The sequence below is a fragment of the Enhydra lutris genome, unplaced genomic scaffold (assembly GCF_002288905.1).
Source record: "Enhydra lutris kenyoni isolate GAN:26980312 unplaced genomic scaffold, ASM228890v2 scaffoldscaffold6, whole genome shotgun sequence".
Classification (NCBI taxonomy): domain Eukaryota; kingdom Metazoa; phylum Chordata; class Mammalia; order Carnivora; family Mustelidae; genus Enhydra; species Enhydra lutris.
Genome location: NW_019154090.1, coordinates 27,331,322 through 27,348,471, shown reverse-complemented (window position 1 = coordinate 27,348,471; position 17,150 = coordinate 27,331,322). Strand labels below are relative to the sequence as shown.

The following is a 17,150-nucleotide window of genomic DNA, read 5'->3' as shown; positions in this document are numbered from 1 at the left end:
GAAATGGGAACAGTAGGACTGACAGGCAGGCAGAGATGAGCTCATGGGCACCCAGGTGTCTTTTTTTTTTTTTCATTTGAGAGAGAGGGCCCACAAGCAGGGGGAGGGGCAGAGGGAGAGGGGGCCCAAGGCAGTCCTTGATCCCCAGGACCCTGTGATCATGACCTGGGGCCGAAGGCTGAGCCACCCAGATGCCCCTGACCCAGGTGTCTTATCTACCACACTGGACTAAGCACATCTAGAAGCAATCTCAGCACAGGTGTCACCTCTTCCAGGAGCCCCTTGCTGGCCACCCTGGCTAGGCATCATCATTCTCCATCCCCTCACCCAGTATTATGTTCCTCACAGCACTGAGCACTATTTGAAAGGATATTGTTGATATCAGCATTTCCTTCTTCAGTGTCCCGCCACAGTCGCTTGAACGTCCCCTCCAAGAGAGAAGGGATGAGGACCGTCACCACTTACTCCACAGAAGCCCACAGATACGTGGGGTGCTCCAGGCACAACCGTAAACACGGAAGCCACATGTATTGAGCACCACTATAGGCCGCATTCCACTCCAAACCTTTTATATATAGCAGTTCTGGTAATGCCGCCAAGCCCCTGAGCTGGCAACAGTTATTATCCCCATTTCATAAAGGGGGAAAGTGAGGCACAGAGCAGTTGAATAATTCGCCCATGGTTCCACAGCTGGTAAGGAGGGAAGCAGGGGTGTCCCACTGCACATCGTAAAAGTATGCTGAGCCAAACATGGGACAGAGTCTCTGTCCCCACCAAACTCAGAGGCTAAAGTGCAAGCTGGGCTAGTCCACCATATAGGAAGTCAGGATACTTCCTAGAGGAAGTGATCCCTCAGCTAAGACCTAGGGGTGTGCTAGGATGAAGTGAGGAGAAGGACAATCTGGGGAGAGGAAACACCGGCCAAGAGATAAGCCAGTGGGCACCAAGCCTGAAGAACTAGAAGTGGCCCGTGTGGCTGTAGTAGGGAACTCAGGGGTGTGCCATGAGTCAAGGGGTACGATCATCTCAACCCTCAAAGACTAAGGTTAAAAAAAAAAAGTCCCAGGGAGCAAACTGTATGAGGCAGTATAGCTGGGAAGATGGGCAATGCACACGCCACCCCTAAGATCATGCAGGGCCTTGGCAAGCTCAAGGGCCCAAATTTTATCCCAAGATTCTACATCATACCTCAAAGACTGTGCAAGCCCCTCACTCATTGGTGCCCAAAGGCCATACAAGGGTTTCTGGAAATTTCTGCTGACTCATTGTAGGACCTCAGGCACCTCCATACCCTCTCCAGGTCTTAGTATCCCAACTGGTATTGAATGACCCAGTCCCAAAAGCACATCCCCACTCCATCAGCCTGGCATCCCATAAACAAAATGCTATTGACCAGTGAGATCCTGGCATTCCTGGAGTCCGATTCTGGGACTCTTGTGCACAGGCCATCCCATACTTGCTGAAGCCAGCCCACCACCATGGCACTTTGCCAAGCAGTCTCTGGGCAGGGGGTTGGGTTCTCAGGCTCCTCGTTCCTCCCAGATATAGAAGCTCCCCCAGGTTTTGGCCGGATGGTGGGGTGGGGGGATCTGCTCAGATCCTCCTGGAGACAAAGGAGCTGACCTGCAAAGAGTTCCAGCGGGAGCCCCGCTCCCCCTCCCTTCCCCCCTCTCCCTTCCCAGTCCACGTGTCTCTATTGTCTGCTCCCCGCTTCAGGGAAAGACACAGCCTCGGATGTGTCAAAACCACCACCCCCCGGCAGCAGGGAAATTAATTACTGGACGATTTTCACTTCCTCTTGCAGCGCCTGCCTGAGCTAGGCACCGGAACAGGACCGAATGAGCGGGGCCAGCATCCGCATGGGGGACTTGCTGCCCCCACCAGTTCTGGGAGAAGAAAGTTGAACCCCAAACCCAATAGGGCACTTCAGTGGGAGGTCAAGCTGGGGTGGGGGTGACAACTTCCTCTAGTTAAAACTGAGTGTCTACACTAGCCACTTCTGAATTGGGGGAAAGGGAGAGGACTGGAGGCAGGAGGGTCGCAGCTGGGGAGCTCACACTCTTTTCTTTGCATCCCCTTCCCTGTGTCCCCATGTGCCTGAACCCCACCTGCCCAGACCACTCTCTGTCCTCTCCCCTCGGCTTCTCCCTCTATCTTACACTTTTCTTTCCCTTTCTTGGCATCCCTGAGGGGCTTTCTTTTTGTGTGTCTGGATCTCTCTCTTTCTCCCATGGGTGTGTGAGCGTGTGTTGCTACTTCTTTTCATCTCTGTTTTCCTATGTTTCTCTCTTGTGTCTTTTTGTCCTTATCTCGGTCTCTATTTCTACCTCTTTCAGTGTGTGTGTCTCTCTTTCTCTGTATGCCTCTTTCTTTCTCTGTGTATCTCCTCTCTCCTCTCTCCCTCTCTCTCTCTCTCCCTCCCCCCCCCCCCCCCCCCCTCTTTCTCCGTCTCTCTATATCTCTGTGCCTTTCTCGCCCTCACTTTCTCCCCTCCTGCCTGCCCGCTGCTCCCTGCGCCTGGCCTGCCCCCACCGCTGCCGGTTCAGGGGAACGTGTGCGGAGCGATTGTCCTGGGGGACATTTGATGGATTAGAGCGCTGAACAGTTCCATTGCTAGGGGACCACCTGATCTCCTCCAGCCTGCGTCCCATATAAAGCCGGCAGCCGGAGTGCTGAGCACAGCTCCAGCGATCGCCCGTCTGCGCGCCGCCGCCGCCAAGCCGGAGCGGGAGCCCGAGCCAGAGCCGGGGCCGCCGCCACCGGTGCCGGCTCCGCGCTGCCGCCCGCCCGCCCGCTGGGAGCTGTCCAGTGCTGAAACCCCGCGCAGACAGCCAATCGCGCCCGACTGGCCGCCTCCCCCCCACCGGGGCCCCACGCAAGTGCCCCCGCCGAGCCCCCCGCCAGTCGCACCATGCCGCGCTCCTTCTTGGTAAAGAAGATCAAAGGGGACGGCTTCCAGTGCAGCGGGGTGCCGGCGCCCACCTACCACCCCTTGGAGACCGCCTACGTGCTGCCTGGCGCCCGGGGGCCGCCCGGGGACAACGGTGAGTAGGACCCGGCGGGGGGGGTGGGGGGGAGAGGGAGGGGAGTTCGGGCCCTCCCCAGCTCGGGCCACGAGGAGGGGTGCGCGCGGCAGGGAACCCCGGGAGGAGATTTCCCTGGCTGTGTGCGCCTCCCGGGCTTCCCGAGGGCCGGGCGGGCGGGGCAGGGGCTAGGTCCCTACAAAGGGAAAGTCGCAGGGTCGATCCATCCCACAGCCACGCGCCAGCCCGGACTTTGAAAGTTGTGGCCCTAGAACGGGGCTGGAGTGAGAGGTGTTGAGAGAATGGAAAGAGAGAGAGGCACCCACGAAGGGCTAATGCTGGGGGGCTAATGCACAAGGCAGTCTGAGGGTCCTCTCTCCCTGGTGGAGGGAAGGAGGCTGGCTGCCTGAGTGTACTGCCCTAGTGGGGAAGATAAGCAAGCCAGGACTACCAGTCCCTGGGGAGATAGGGCTGGCTCCTTGGGTGTAGCTGGGGGTACCCTCCTTCCCTTCAAGCCTGCTCCCCCTGGTGATGCCAGACAAGTGTACCCAGGCCCCCTCTCTCAGCAACTCTTTTGTTACCCTCAGCCACATGCCTGCCAAAGGCTGGGCCTGTCCTTGGGGCTGCAAGAAAGAGGGGATTTCTAGGTGTTCCCCTCAAGTGGCTCCTGATCCCCTGGGCTGAACTCCTTCCCCACTCCAGCTTCTCCACCCCCTCCAGAGCCAGCCCTGCTGTTCCTTGTAAGTCCCCCACCCCCAGCACACTCCATCTCTTCTCAGAGCAAGTTCCTGCAGGGACAAGGGTTTGAGGGACAAGATAGGTCATTCAGCCTCAGAGAGGGGTGATCTCTGAAGGGTGTGGAGAAGAATCAGAGACTGCCTGTGTAGACCCCATCCCCCATCAAGGGGATCACAAAAGGATTCTCCTCTCATGGCCCATACCAGGCAGGTGTCTGGAAAAGAGGCATCCCTTTGGCAGTAAGAAATCTGACATCACGTGTGGCATCAGCTTTTGGGTGTGTGTGGGGGAGAGGGGTGAGGGAGGAGAGGAGAGGGGAGGGGAGAAAAAGAAGAGAAGAAAGGGCTGGGGGGGGTAGGTGAGGTGGTGAAGGCAGGGGCCAGGGAGGGTGGGAGTTTTCACCTTAGGGATTTCCAAGCACTTCACCCACATTCCATCACTCTATCAAGCCAGGTAGCAAGAAAGCGATGGGCAAAGGGCTCTGTGACCTCATCAAGGTCAAAGAAATTAGGGAGTGATCAGGGATACAGCTATAGTTCCTCAGCCTTGTGCCTCCCCCAGAGAACCAACCCCTTTTTCCACTGCCTATATGTCCCCTTATTCTACTGTCCTCTTTTCTTGACCCCAAGGCCTCTTGGGGTCAAGGACAGAGGCCCAGGGATATGGCTGGGCTTGTATGAGTGCTGGCAGGACAGAGGGTAGACCTGGGACCATGCCAGGGCTGGGGAGTGCGTGTGCTAGGATCTGGGTAGGAACTGAAATGCCTGCATGATGAGGATGTGGATCCCTTGGGGGACTGACACAAAGCCCCGGGCTCCCACCCCCTGGAGCCCCAGTGGTCCTGTCCCCAGGCCAGTTGAGGACACCCAGAGAAGCTTAGAGAATTTCTCTTGCACAGCCCAAACTGCAAACTATTCCTCAGGAGGGTGACAGGAGCGCCTTGCTTTGAATTCAGTCTCAAAAAGCTTTGAAAGGAACCCTTGAGTGAATGGTGGGGTCAAGGCAAAAGTTGGGGCAAAGCTATCAGCAAGGGTGTTCCTGTGGGGGTTCCACCGGGTTCGACACCCTAGAACCTCCCCTGTCTTTGGCCCTTTCCCCCAAAGGGCTCTAGACCAGCTCCCTAGCCTCCAGAGAATCCTGAGGCTGTCCTGATAGTCTGTATCTGGCCTGGAACTCTGGGAGACTAGGTCTCTGACTCACTGTGTGACCTTAGGCAAGTGTCTTCCCTTCTCTGGTCCTCTGTCTCCCCAGCAGCGAAAGAGTTTGGATACTGAACTAAGTATCCTTCCAACTCTGATAAGCTCAGCTTTTGTGAAGGTCAACTGTGAGACAGGAGGCACTGGAGATGCCTGGATGAGGGTCTAATGGACTGCAGGGGGCCATTGTCAGGGTCTCTGTAGGATTCTGTTCGCCATCCAACGCCTGGCTGAGGGTGGCAGAGTTTCTGAGACCAGGTATTTCTTAGCTTCGTTCTCTGCAGGATGCCCCACAACGAGGACAGGCACCCTGGCCTAGCTGCTTTGGCAGTGCCTGCAGTAAAGGGCCTGTGCCAGAGACCGGGGGTGACCCTTCAAGCCTGGGTATGGCTGGGAAACACAGGGTCCTCCTCATCCTGTTTTCAAGGGCCTCTCCTATCCCTGGGGTGTGGCTAGACTGGACAGTGAAGGCTCCCTCATTCCATGGGTGGACAGGGTGCTGGGGTTCCTCAGAGAGCCTGCCGGCTAGTGGCCCGTTGTCTCCGCTCTGCCGGAAATAACCTTGCTGAGCGTTTGAGGGAAGTGTGAAAAATTGCTGAGCCGACGTTTTTTCTCTCCCAGCGTGTGTAAGTGTGCTGGGTAAACAAGGAGAAAGAGAGGAGGGGGGGAGGTGAGGAGATGGAGGGAGGGAGGGAGGGGAAGGGAGGGGGAAGGGGGGAAGGGCCTGGGGCTGGAGATAGTTCCAGTTATTAGAAAGATCCTCTTACAAGCCATTCCTGCAGCAACGGCCACAGGGTCAGGATGAAGCTTGTGGGAGGGGAAGCTGGGGAGGGGTGTGGGAGGGGGCCTGTGAATGTGGAGGTCAGAAGAACCACAGGCTCCTAACTGAGGGAAGATGCAGGGCCCCAAATAAAAGAAGTGTACTCCCAGTGCAGGGAATGCCTGGGAGTGCTGAGGATTCCTGGAGGACTCCTCCTCCTACACACACACACACACACACACACACACACACACACACTCTTCTTTGCCTCCCTACTCCCTCCCTTTTCAGCCTCTGAGGGCTGGGTAAAGGGTGCGGCAGGTGCATTGGGGCTCCAGGCTGCCCCCCACCAGCCCAAAGAACCCCGAAATAGGGAAGGGGAAGCCTCCCAAATGGAAAAAATCTCCAGGCCTTTCTGCATAGCTCCCCAAAGAAGGGAGACCAGATTTAATTCCATCATCCTGTCCAATACAATGCCTCATTTCTCCCCCTCCCGCTCCTCTTGCTCCTCCACTGTTTTCTGCCTCAGTGCAGCCTCCCCTGCCCCTCCTCTTCCCTGGGTGATGCTGAACACAGATTCAGTCTTGTGAGATGCCAACTCACATCCCCCTAACCCTCTCACACCCTCGTCCTCCAACTCCATCAAGCCCGCCGCTTTGCAGGCACTGGGCCCCCACCCTGGGGAGATGCTGGGCACTCTGAGCCATCCCAGAGCGGGCTGCTGCTTATTTATCTGCACAGCAGTAGTCTCCACGGACCCAAGCTGAAGACAGATTCACTCCCTCACACACTCACACCCTAACTCGGAACTCCAGCCGGGCTCCCGGTCCACCTTTCTCTGTATCCCCAGCCGAGTCCTGCCTCCATACTCCTTCAGAGTGCATCTGACCCAGGCAGATGAGGGATCAATGCCAATCCAATAACACAGTTGTCTGCCCTCCACAGCTACATTAAGCCTCCCCAGCAGGCCAGGGAAGTACTCCTACTCTTGCCCATGGGCTTATCTAGTTGACCACATTATACCAGCACCCACTGCCTCTCACTCCCTCTGATGGCGCCAGGGAGTCGCTCCAGGCCAGGCCTGGAAGCCTGGCTGAAAATCCCCAACACATCCACCCCACACCTCAGAAAGTCCATCTTGAGAGCAGGGATGCAAAAGGGCTGCCCCAATCCCTTGGCAGAGGGAGTCCAGAGAAGGCTGGGGAGGTACCCAAGGACACACAGCAGGCCCATCTGGCTCTTCTTTAACTACCACTTCCCTGGCGTCTCAGTCTTGGTCTAGGTCCATGATACAGGTTAGAGACATGTCAGAGGTCCAGGTTCAAAGTCCAGGTCCAATGTCTAGTCTAATGTCCAGGTCCAGATCTGAGATCCAAGCCTAACATCCATGTTCAACCTTAAGTCCGAGGTCTAGGTCCAAGGTCAATGTGCAAGGTTATAGGTCCTATCCAATATTCAGAACAAATTCATGTCCAAGTTCAAGTTTCAATGTCTAAGATCAGGTCCAGGTCAATATATCAGGTTCAGGGTCCAGGATTAAGCCCCAGGTTGAATTTCCAGTCCAAGGTCATGTCCAGGTCCATTCTCAAGGCTTCCCAGGCTCAAGTCTTAGACCCACCATTAGTTTTCTCTGTGGCCTCGGACTAGTCTTCCCCTACTCCAGCCTCGGTTTCCCTTTCATGAACTCAAGCAGTTGAACTTGCTCTCAGCTCTGACCTTCTAGGGATCCAGAAATTTGACTTTCCTAAGAATTAGTCAGTGGGAGTATGGAATAACAGGGCCCATGTGGGATATAGAATCTGGGGCCCACAGCCTCCCCAAAAACCTGGGGTCACAAAGGGGACATGAAGGCCTGGAGCTGAGCATCCACTCTTCAAACAGTCTCAGTTTGTGGTTCCTGAGGGAGAGCAGAATACATCAAGTCCCTATGTCAGCACAGCAATTTACATATCTCAAAGACCCCCTGCACCCCCTAATCTCCCCACACGCTGTGGGCAAAGGGCAGTGAGCATGGGGGTGTGTGTGGGGGGGGTAGAACTATCTCCAACCTACAAAGGCAAATGAGGCCAGGGAGGCCCATCACTTGCACGAGGTCACAAGGGCATAAATGGTGGACCCAGTCACATCTCCCTGTTGAGCGCTTCATCTATACATTCTAGGGACATTCACAGCCTAGAGGTCCTCTGGGAGGCACAGTGAGAGAGATGGGGTCCCTACAGTCCCTGACCTCCCTCCCAGCTGTCTCTAGCTACCAGCCTTTGGTAGGAAGGGAGGTTGGAATAGGCCCTCTGATTGCACTTCTCTGGAGCAGAGAGGGTAGGGCAGAAAGCGGGAGGCTTGGAGAGCCTGCATGCATTGTGCAAGGGCCTGCTGAGATTCCCCCAAGGGAGCACGAGGCTGCTCCACCAGCCAGTGCTAGGCAATTCAAGACCCTTAGCCACCTACTCCTATCTCCACAACCTCTTGAAAAATCTTTCCTATTGATTCCTGCAGAGCTGTGGACCTCCCTGTGGGCCACAGGAATTGGGTCACAGTCAGGAAAAAACAGAATATGTGAGATTTCTGGAGGGGAGAAGGTGGGGAGGGACTCTGGAATCCTCTAGACACTCCCTGGGCCTGGGTCAGTGGGCATCAGCCCCACACCCTACAGCCGTGGTCACGTTGGGCCAGACCTCATTCTGTCCCCTGATCATCTGGACTCAGGGACCCCTCCCCAGTGGGCAGGTGTACCAGCTGCCAGGCCCTTGGAGGAGGTGGGTGTCATTTCTGGTCCAGTGCCCAGGGAACAGCTAACAAAGATGCTATAATAAGGGGAGGGGGAGGTACCAGCCCCTTTGCCCAGCTCTGTGAGCAGACAGGAGAAACTATTTTTATCCCGCTTTGCTGCTGACAGACCTGGCTTTCTGCTCAGCTGGCTGGAGCTGATTCTCGAGGCCCGAGGCCCTGGCACAGCAAGCAGCAGCTCTAAATATACCCGTGCAGCAGCCCCTCCAGCTCCCACCACCAAGCAGGGCTGGGCCCTCCTCAGGAAAATGGGCCACCTGGAAAGCTGGCCCACCACCAGACCCCTCTCTTTTTCTGCCCATCTCAAGGCAGGGAAGTGGGACGGGGGCTGGAAATTCCCGGCAGGAAGTTTGGGACCCTAGGAATCTGGTAGAGACTAGGAAAAGGAGTCCAGGACTAAGAGGCAGAAGGCTGGCCTAGCTCTTATGAGAGCTTGTGACCAAAGAGCTTGCTTTGTGACCTGAGGTGGGTCAAGGCCCCTCTCTGGGCCTCAGCTTCCGCAGGGCACTGTAGGAAGTGACTATCAGGTTCCCTCAGACAGGAGCTAGTGTGCACAAAGCACTGAGCAGGGCACCTTGTATACAGTAAGTATTCAGTGTCAATCACTACTTGTACTACTTTTATTTGCAAAAATTTACGAGGGGCAGGAACATTTTCCCAAGCAGCTTCTCCACAGGCCCAGCCCCTCATCAGCCCATCAGACACAGGCCAACTAGGTGATGTTATCTGAAGAAACCCACTGCCCCTTTCCCGTACCAACTGTAAACTTCCCACCACCAGCAGTCTCCATCCAGTTGGGGTATTTTGGAAAAAACACAGACTCTGGAGGGTTGTAAGCCTAACTCCTCTGCCAGTGACCTTGCGCAAACCTTCTCCCCTCTCTGGGCCCCCATGCCTCTGGGCGTGACATACTGCCTGGCACAGGGGGAGGCTGACGGGAAGCAGTGGTAGGTAGCAGGGGTGGTATTTACTCAAGACGCCCCCTGCCCTCACCCCAAGGGGCCAGTCCGATGAGACTGTGTCTGTGGAGCACCCAGCACCTTAATCTCCATGAAATTCTCTTCCCACCACTCCTTTGAGTGCAGGATTTTTAATTTTTTAATCAATTCTGGACTTTCCATCTAAAGTATTAAGACTCGTAGGCAGAGAACATCAAAAGTCATTCTCAGGTGACACGTGTGTGATATCGCTGTATCTCCAAAGTGTCCCTCCAAGTGGCAGGGGTGGCTCTGGTCCCTATCCCTCAAATAGGGGATTTGAGCCCAGAGAGGCTGTGTGACTTGCTCAAGGTCACACAGCTAGGATATGGGTAAAAGAGCCAGGATGAGTGTGTCCCTGGTCTTCTCTCTGGGTCCCTGGCCATTCCTGCCTCTATTGTGACCCAAACAGGAGAGCCCTGTCTCACCCTGTCAGGTGGAAGACAGGCAGCTCAGCCATCTCCAGTCACCTGTGGAGCAGAGGAAAGCACCCAAAACCCATCTGGGTTCCATGCAGTTAGAGCACAACTTAGGAGTGTCCTGAAGGGGTCTCCAGGGTTGAGGACCAGAGAGGTGAGGTGCTTTGCCCAAGGTCCCATAGCAGCCTGAGACACCCGTGTGTGTCTCCTTCTACTCCTGGTAGATTAGAAGGATATCACCAGAAATGCAGGGGTGATAATGATAACAATAATAAAAGCAGCTTGAGAGGCTATTGTGTGCCAAGCATTGTACTAAGCACTTTATATGCATTAACTCATTTAATGCTATTATATGCTATTATATGCTCCCTTACACATATGTGGCACAAAAAGGTTAAATAACTTGCCAAGGTCACATAGACAGGGAGAAGTCTAGGCTGATCTGAGGAGGATGAGGTAGAGTTGAGGGGGAGTTGAGGGTGTTCGTGGAGGACAGGAAAATGGGCATCCCTGAGGATCTATTCAGCCATGGGGCAGAGTGAGCCTTTAAAGCATACCAGTCAACCTTCTTCCTATACAGACCAAATCCAGAGAAGTTAAGTAACCTGGCCAAGGTCACAAAGCAAGTTAGAACCACCTACTCCTAATGTGACCATGCAAACTCTCATAGAACACCCAATCCACCCCACCCCACAACCCATGCTGAGCTCTACAGATGCGGGGAATCAGGTCTGGCCTGCAATGCCCGGCCTGAAGCCAGTTATGCATCCATCCCTAGGCAGAGGACCAGCCTTTGTTTGAGGAACCCCTATTTCTATGTAAAGAGCCCCCCAGCGACGGGAGTACGGTGCTGCAGTGCTGCACGCTGCCACCAGAGGGCACCACGGGCAGGAAGCCCAATTTGGGTGAGGACTTGCCTGGTTCACTGAACTCCTCCGAATACCCCACCAGAAGTTTCCTCACCCTGAACATGATGTAAAAATTACACATCCTGAGGAAACAGAGGCCCAGAGAAGAACATCAAGATGTGTCTTGGCAGGTGCCAAGAAAACTGCAGCACAGAAACCCAGCTGGGAAGGTTATTATTATTACTAATAATAACAGCACACATGAATCAGGGGTTTGCAATGTGCCCAGCACTGGGGTGGGATCCTGGCTCTAAGTTACTTGCTGGGCATGTTACTTAATTACCTTGTATCTAAATTTCCTGATCTGTAACATGGTGCCAACTGGAGTCATGAGGATGGAATGCATTCGTGCATATAAAGCCCTCAAACAGCATCTGACATGTTAAGTGCTCTAAGATGTTCATCATTATTTCTTCATTTTTCACTCACTGTTTACTCATGGACTCCTTACTACAACTGTATGCATGCTTACATTATCCCCCATTTTAGAGCTGGGGCAAGAGAGGCACAGAGAAGTCAAGCAGTTTGTCTAAGGTCACACAGCTGGGTACCGTAAAGTTGGAACTCCATTCAGGCAGCCTGGTACCAAGGTGGTGCTCTCAACTAGTATGCCATCCTTATTTCATAACAGAACATGCAAGGCACTGGTCACAAGATCAGCGATCCCCTGCAAATGGATCCTGTACTATCTATTCCCTGAGGCACAGAGAAGGGCATGACTTGCTCAAGGTTACCCAGAATCTCTGCAGGGAATCAAGCTGTCCCAAGAACAGCCTGACAGAATGGCTTGCAGCAGATCCTGCTGGGCTGGGGAGTAAGGCTGGCCTGGCAAATCTTTATCATCATTTATCACCCATTCCACAAATAACTTACGTTGTGCCCACAAGATGGGGCACCAGGGATAGGAGGTGAACCACCCAGCTGTAGCCCCTGCCTCGGGGACCTCTGGGGGTGTGGAAAACAAGGGGAGCAGGGCAGTAGATCCCAATCCTGGCTCCATCCCTTGAACAAGTACCATCACCTCTTCACACTTCCATTTATGTGTCACAGAGGTGGTTTTGTGACATTTGGTCAGGTGAGGGGAGTGAAGCGCTTAGCACAGGGTCCGGCACGCAGTAAGTGCTCAGTAAATATTAGCTATTGTCATCATTATTCCCGTTACAGTGGAAATATAGGAGAGAGGAGGTCTGGGAGTGTCTTAAGGTATTTAACTTAGTCTGAAACAATAATCTCTCTGAATGTTTTGGGGCATGAGTGCGAAGCCTGATTCCTGGACTGGGAGGTGGGGGAACCTCCAGACCAAAGGCAGACAGGAGGGGAGGATTGGGTGCTGAGAGGCTGGGCAACCTTCCCTCCCCAATTAAAAAAACTGCCAGCACCACTGCCTTCTCTGCAGCCAGAGCCCCTCCCTACTGAGTCATCCACCCCCACAATCCCAAACCACTTCTGTGTGCAGCAGGTCCTGTGCCAACATCTGAAAGGAAAGAAGAAAAAAATAAGGGGCCTAACCTTGTCTTCAGGGTTGGGGGACAGTCTGCACAGACTTTACTCTATTACCATCCCAGATCCCAGAGGAGAGGAAAAGGTACAGAGGCTGAATGAGGCAGGATGTTTCAAGGAAGGAAGGCTCTGAATCCAGTTCCCAGCTTATAAAGTCCTCTTCCACCTGCTTTCTTGAGTTGGGGATGTTGAAGATGAAATGTGGGGAGAGCAGGTCTCAAGGTCAGAAGGAGAGGGTCAAATCTCCTACTTTGCCCAGCTTTCCCCAGCTTGAGACCTCAGAAAGGGGCCTAACCTTCACTGTCCTCCTGGAACCAAAAGACAATGGACACACAACCTTGGTGCCAGGTTGATAAGTTTGTGCCTATCTGCCAGAAATTCTCCTGGGAGCCCAGACCCCAGGGTCCTCTTGGGAGGGTGCTAGGTACCAGGCTAGGTCTTGAGGGGAGAGACAAATCAAGGTGGCCCCTGCAGTTGGGAAGCCTCTGTGGAACCCCCTGGGAGAGCCTCAGTCTGTCTACCCACCAATCACACAAACCCAAGTAGACAGGAGTTCTGGTCCGACTATGAAGAGGAGGGAGGAAGATGGAGAGGTGAATTCTCACAGGGAGACTCCAGAATGCTTCTAGTGGAGCTGGGAGCAAAACAGGCTTGGGAGCAAGGACAAGGAAGTCCCCTTCCTGGACCACCTATAACATGCCCCACACTTGACCTCTTAAATCCTCTAGCATCCCTGGGAGGTGGGTCTATCAAGATTTTTAATTCATTTAATTCAATCTACTTATTGTACACCTTTTTTAAGCCGGGCACATGCTGGGCACACAGAGTCAGCCCTTGGAAGCTCATAGTCAGGTGGGGGAGGCAGACAATTAAATAATCTTCAGTGAAGTCACTTTTTTAAGCAAGCAAAAAGTGTAATTATAATAGCTAACATTTATATAGCAATTGCTGTGTGCTCCCTCCCTCCCTCTCTTTCCCGATTTCCTTACCCAGAAAATGGGGATGATAACAATACCAACTTTGCAGGGTCTAATAAGGGTTGAATGAGTTAACACACATAAACCAGAGGCAGAGCCTGGTGCACACTTAACACACACTTCTTTTCATCACTTAACACAAAGACTCTGGGAGGCAGTGTCCAAATATAAGCTCCATTTTGTAGATGAAAAAACAGATTCAGAGAAGTTATGGCAAGCACCAAAACAGCAGAATGTTGTTAGAATAAAGACAGCACGGCCTTTGGCGTCAACCTGCTAAGGCCTGCATCTTGGCTCCATCACTTACTAGCTGCGAATTTACAGACTTTTTGTCTTTATCTGTAAAGTGGGTGTAATACCAGTAAGAGTTTCACTGCGTGGTTGTGAGCACTTCAGAAAATAGTGAGCGCACAGCCAGTAGAACCGTGGGAGCACCGTGCTCCGAGAGGGTGGTGCAGGGGTTGTTTCCATCGTGGCCCGTAGAGAAGGAATCTGAACCCAGGCAGGGGGGAGGTGCACGGCGGGGACCACTGTCTTACCGGCAGCCAGTGTCTCCCAAGGGCGAGCACGGGGACGCCATGATGGGAGGGCGCGCGGAGTGACTGGCCCTCTGCGGCGCCTCACCTTCGTCCTCGCTCCCTTCCCTCCCCTGCAGGTTATGCCCCGCACTGCCTGCCCCCCAGCAGCTACGATGCGGACCAGAAGCCGGGCCTGGAGCTGGCGCCGGCCGAGCCCGCCTACCCGCCGGCGGCGCCGGAGGAGTACAGCGACCCCGAGAGCCCGCAGTCCAGCCTGTCCGCGCGCTACTTCCGCGGGGAGGCGGCCGTGACCGACAGCTACTCCATGGACGCCTTCTTCATTTCCGACGGGCGCTCGCGGCGGCGGCGCGGCGGGGGCGGCGGCGGGGACGCGGGAGGCGCGGGGGACGCCGGGAGCGCCGGGGGACGCGCGGGGCGCGCGGGGGCGCCGGCGGGAGGCGGGCACCGGCACGCGTGCGCCGAGTGCGGCAAGACGTACGCCACGTCGTCGAACCTGAGCCGCCACAAGCAGACGCACCGCAGCCTGGACAGCCAGCTGGCGCGCAAGTGCCCGACGTGCGGCAAGGCCTACGTGTCCATGCCCGCGCTGGCCATGCACGTGCTCACGCACAACCTGCGCCACAAGTGCGGCGTCTGCGGCAAGGCCTTCTCGCGTCCCTGGCTGCTGCAGGGCCACATGCGCTCGCACACGGGCGAGAAGCCGTTCGGCTGTGCGCACTGCGGCAAGGCCTTCGCCGACCGCTCCAACCTGCGCGCGCACATGCAGACGCACTCGGCCTTCAAGCACTACCGCTGCCGCCAGTGCGACAAGAGCTTCGCGCTCAAGTCCTACCTCCACAAGCACTGCGAGGCCGCCTGCGTCAAGGGGGCCGAGCCGCCCCCGCCGCCCCCCGCCGGCGCCGCCAGCTGAGCCGCCCGCTGCCCTCGGGCCCCCACCTCCATCTCCGTCCTCTAAGCGCCCCCGCAGCGTTTCCCTGCCCACGCCCCGGGGAGGGTGGGGGGAACACCCCTCCCCCACCCCCACTCCCAGCCCGGAACCTTCCTCTCCCGCCCCCCAGACCCACCACTCACATCCCGCACTGGCTCCCCGCGCCCCCCCACCCCCGCGCCCTCACCCCGACCACATGACCACATCGTCCTTTCCGATCCCCAGACCCGGACCTTGACCCCCCTGTACCCGCCCTCAAGGCTCCCAACTCAGGCACCAGGTCCGCACCTCTCCCGGGCCCCAGAGCCCGAATGTTCTCCGCCCTCTCCCAGACCCCGCACCTCTCCCCTATCAACTTTCAGACCTTTCCTCTCGATTCTCAGCTGAGTCTCTCCTACTATTCCTCTATCGGAACCCCTGTCTAAAGCCCAAACCTACCTTTGACTCTGTCCTGGTTTCCCCACCCACGCGGTACACAGGCCCTGCAGCTCCCAGGCCACATTCCAACCCCAGACCCTCCTTCGGCCTCTGCTGAGTCTTGCTGTATGTGTGCCCATCTAGGAACTGAATCCCTCTTTGGAGTCCCCCAGTCTGTCCCTGATCCCCTCTGTAACCCGGCCTTAGGTCCAGTCATTCACATACCCCTACACTACGCTCACATGTATTTCCCACTCTCTTCAGTCCTGGGGCCTTCTCAACCACTCCCACCCCCTATTCTCTCCAGATCCCTTCATCCCTCCAGTAACTCTCACCCCTTTGAGTTCATCTGACCTGGGGCAGACTTGAGGGGCAGTTCAGGCCCTGCCCCCTAATGTAGTCCTCCTCTCACCCCAGGACAGCCCCTCCCTGGGCTTCCAGCCTCCAGCTGCCCTCTCCCCAGATTCTCTGAGCACTTTCCCCCACCCCCAGGACTACAGGTACCCCTCCTTATTTGTTGGGGGGGAGTCTGGGGCACCTCACAAATGCCCTTCCCCCTGTCTGGCTGGGCCTCTCCAGTTATTTATTTATTTATTTATTATTTATCTATTTATTATTATATTTAATCTCTTGGCCTCACCCAGGGATGGTCTGGCTTCCCCAGCTGGACTGGGAGGTCAGGGAGCCAGGCAAGGAGAGGGACAGCAAAGGCCATAGAAGGCTGTCCCCCCACACACACACACACACACATACCCCATCTGGGGAGTGAGGGAGGAGCCTCACCCTCATCACCCTCATCAGAGCCTGAACTCTCTGGGGAAGCGGGCACGAGAATGGGAGGGATAGCCTGCTGACCCTACACTTGGGGGGTGAGCTGTATGATGAGGTCCAGTCATGGGGCAGGTCCCCGCCCTCCTGAGCCTTCCACTCCCACTCCAGGGAGACCGCAGAGAGGAACCTCCTCAATTCGTTTCCTATTTATTCCTCTTCTTGAGGGACCCCAGGTTCCAGGGACCGACTGAGCCCCGGACCCCACTGGGGCCTCCGGCCCACTCCGCTCCCTGGAGGAGCGCTCCCTCCCGGCCATGTCTATGCAACTCTCCCGGGCAGAGGGGCCGGGGCTGCCAGCCGCCCCACGTTGGCCGCCACTACCTCCCCCGCCGCGCTTTTGCATGCCCGGGCGAGGACCGAAGCACACACCTCCACGCTCACAGGCCCTGGCCCCCTCTGCTTTAACTAAGCACACGCCTCTGCCCCATCACTAGGCGCCCAACTCTGGGGGCAGGAGTCCTGGACTCTCCTACCTTCCCTCTCTCCCCTCAGCCACAAAGGAGGGTGGAGACTGGAGGGGCAGCTGGAGCAGGGGCACTTCTCTAGGGCTTCTCAAAGCTCCAGGCCACCTGGGGAAGGGAGGCAGCAGGGATGAGGGGAAGGGAGATGGGTCGCAGAAGCAATTACGGAGGGTGTTGACCCTGTAAATAGGAACTTCCGACAGCAATAATTTTCCATGCATGCTAAGCCTTTTGGCCATATTTTGTATGAGCGCTTGGCGCTCCCCCTCCCTCCTCCTCCCCCATGTCGCACCCCAGACCCCTGTCCCTTCCTCACCTCCAGCAGTATTACTTGTAACGCAATTCAGGGATATTAAAGGGACTTTGGCCACTCACCAGTGCCTCTAGACCTTGTCATTGGGGAGGAGTGTGGGCAGGGGTGGCATCTGAGAGGTAGCTGGATTTTTTTTTCTTTTTTCCTTTTTACATTTTTTAAACATATTAATCCTGTTTGTTTGTTTTCTATTAATCTTGTTGATTGCAGCTAGATTTTTTTTCCACTCCATTTCCCTCCCTCTAGCCTGAATGCCCTGTAGCTGCCCCCCCACCCCCCGCAGTGGGGAGGGGGTGGGGAGGGTAGGAGGAGGGTGTCCTTTGACATCCACAGACTCCCAGGCATTCCTCAGTCCTAAGTATTCCTCAAATACTGGCGT

The 17,150-nt window shown here is 55.6% G+C and overlaps 1 protein-coding gene and 1 pseudogene across 1 annotated transcript; one reads left to right on the top strand and one right to left on the bottom strand.

Moving 5' to 3' along the window:
• The window catches only part of LOC111141879, a 40,716-nt pseudogene extending 37,803 nt beyond the window's left edge, over positions 1-2,913 (bottom strand).
• LOC111141343 (scratch family transcriptional repressor 2) lies at positions 2,912-14,731 on the top strand. The gene is made up of 2 exons (XM_022493818.1): positions 2,912-3,044; positions 13,938-14,731. The coding sequence occupies exons 1-2, from the start codon at positions 2,912-2,914 to the stop codon at positions 14,729-14,731; spliced, it is 927 nt and encodes a 308-aa protein (XP_022349526.1).
• Positions 14,732-17,150: the final 2,419 nt, after the last annotated feature.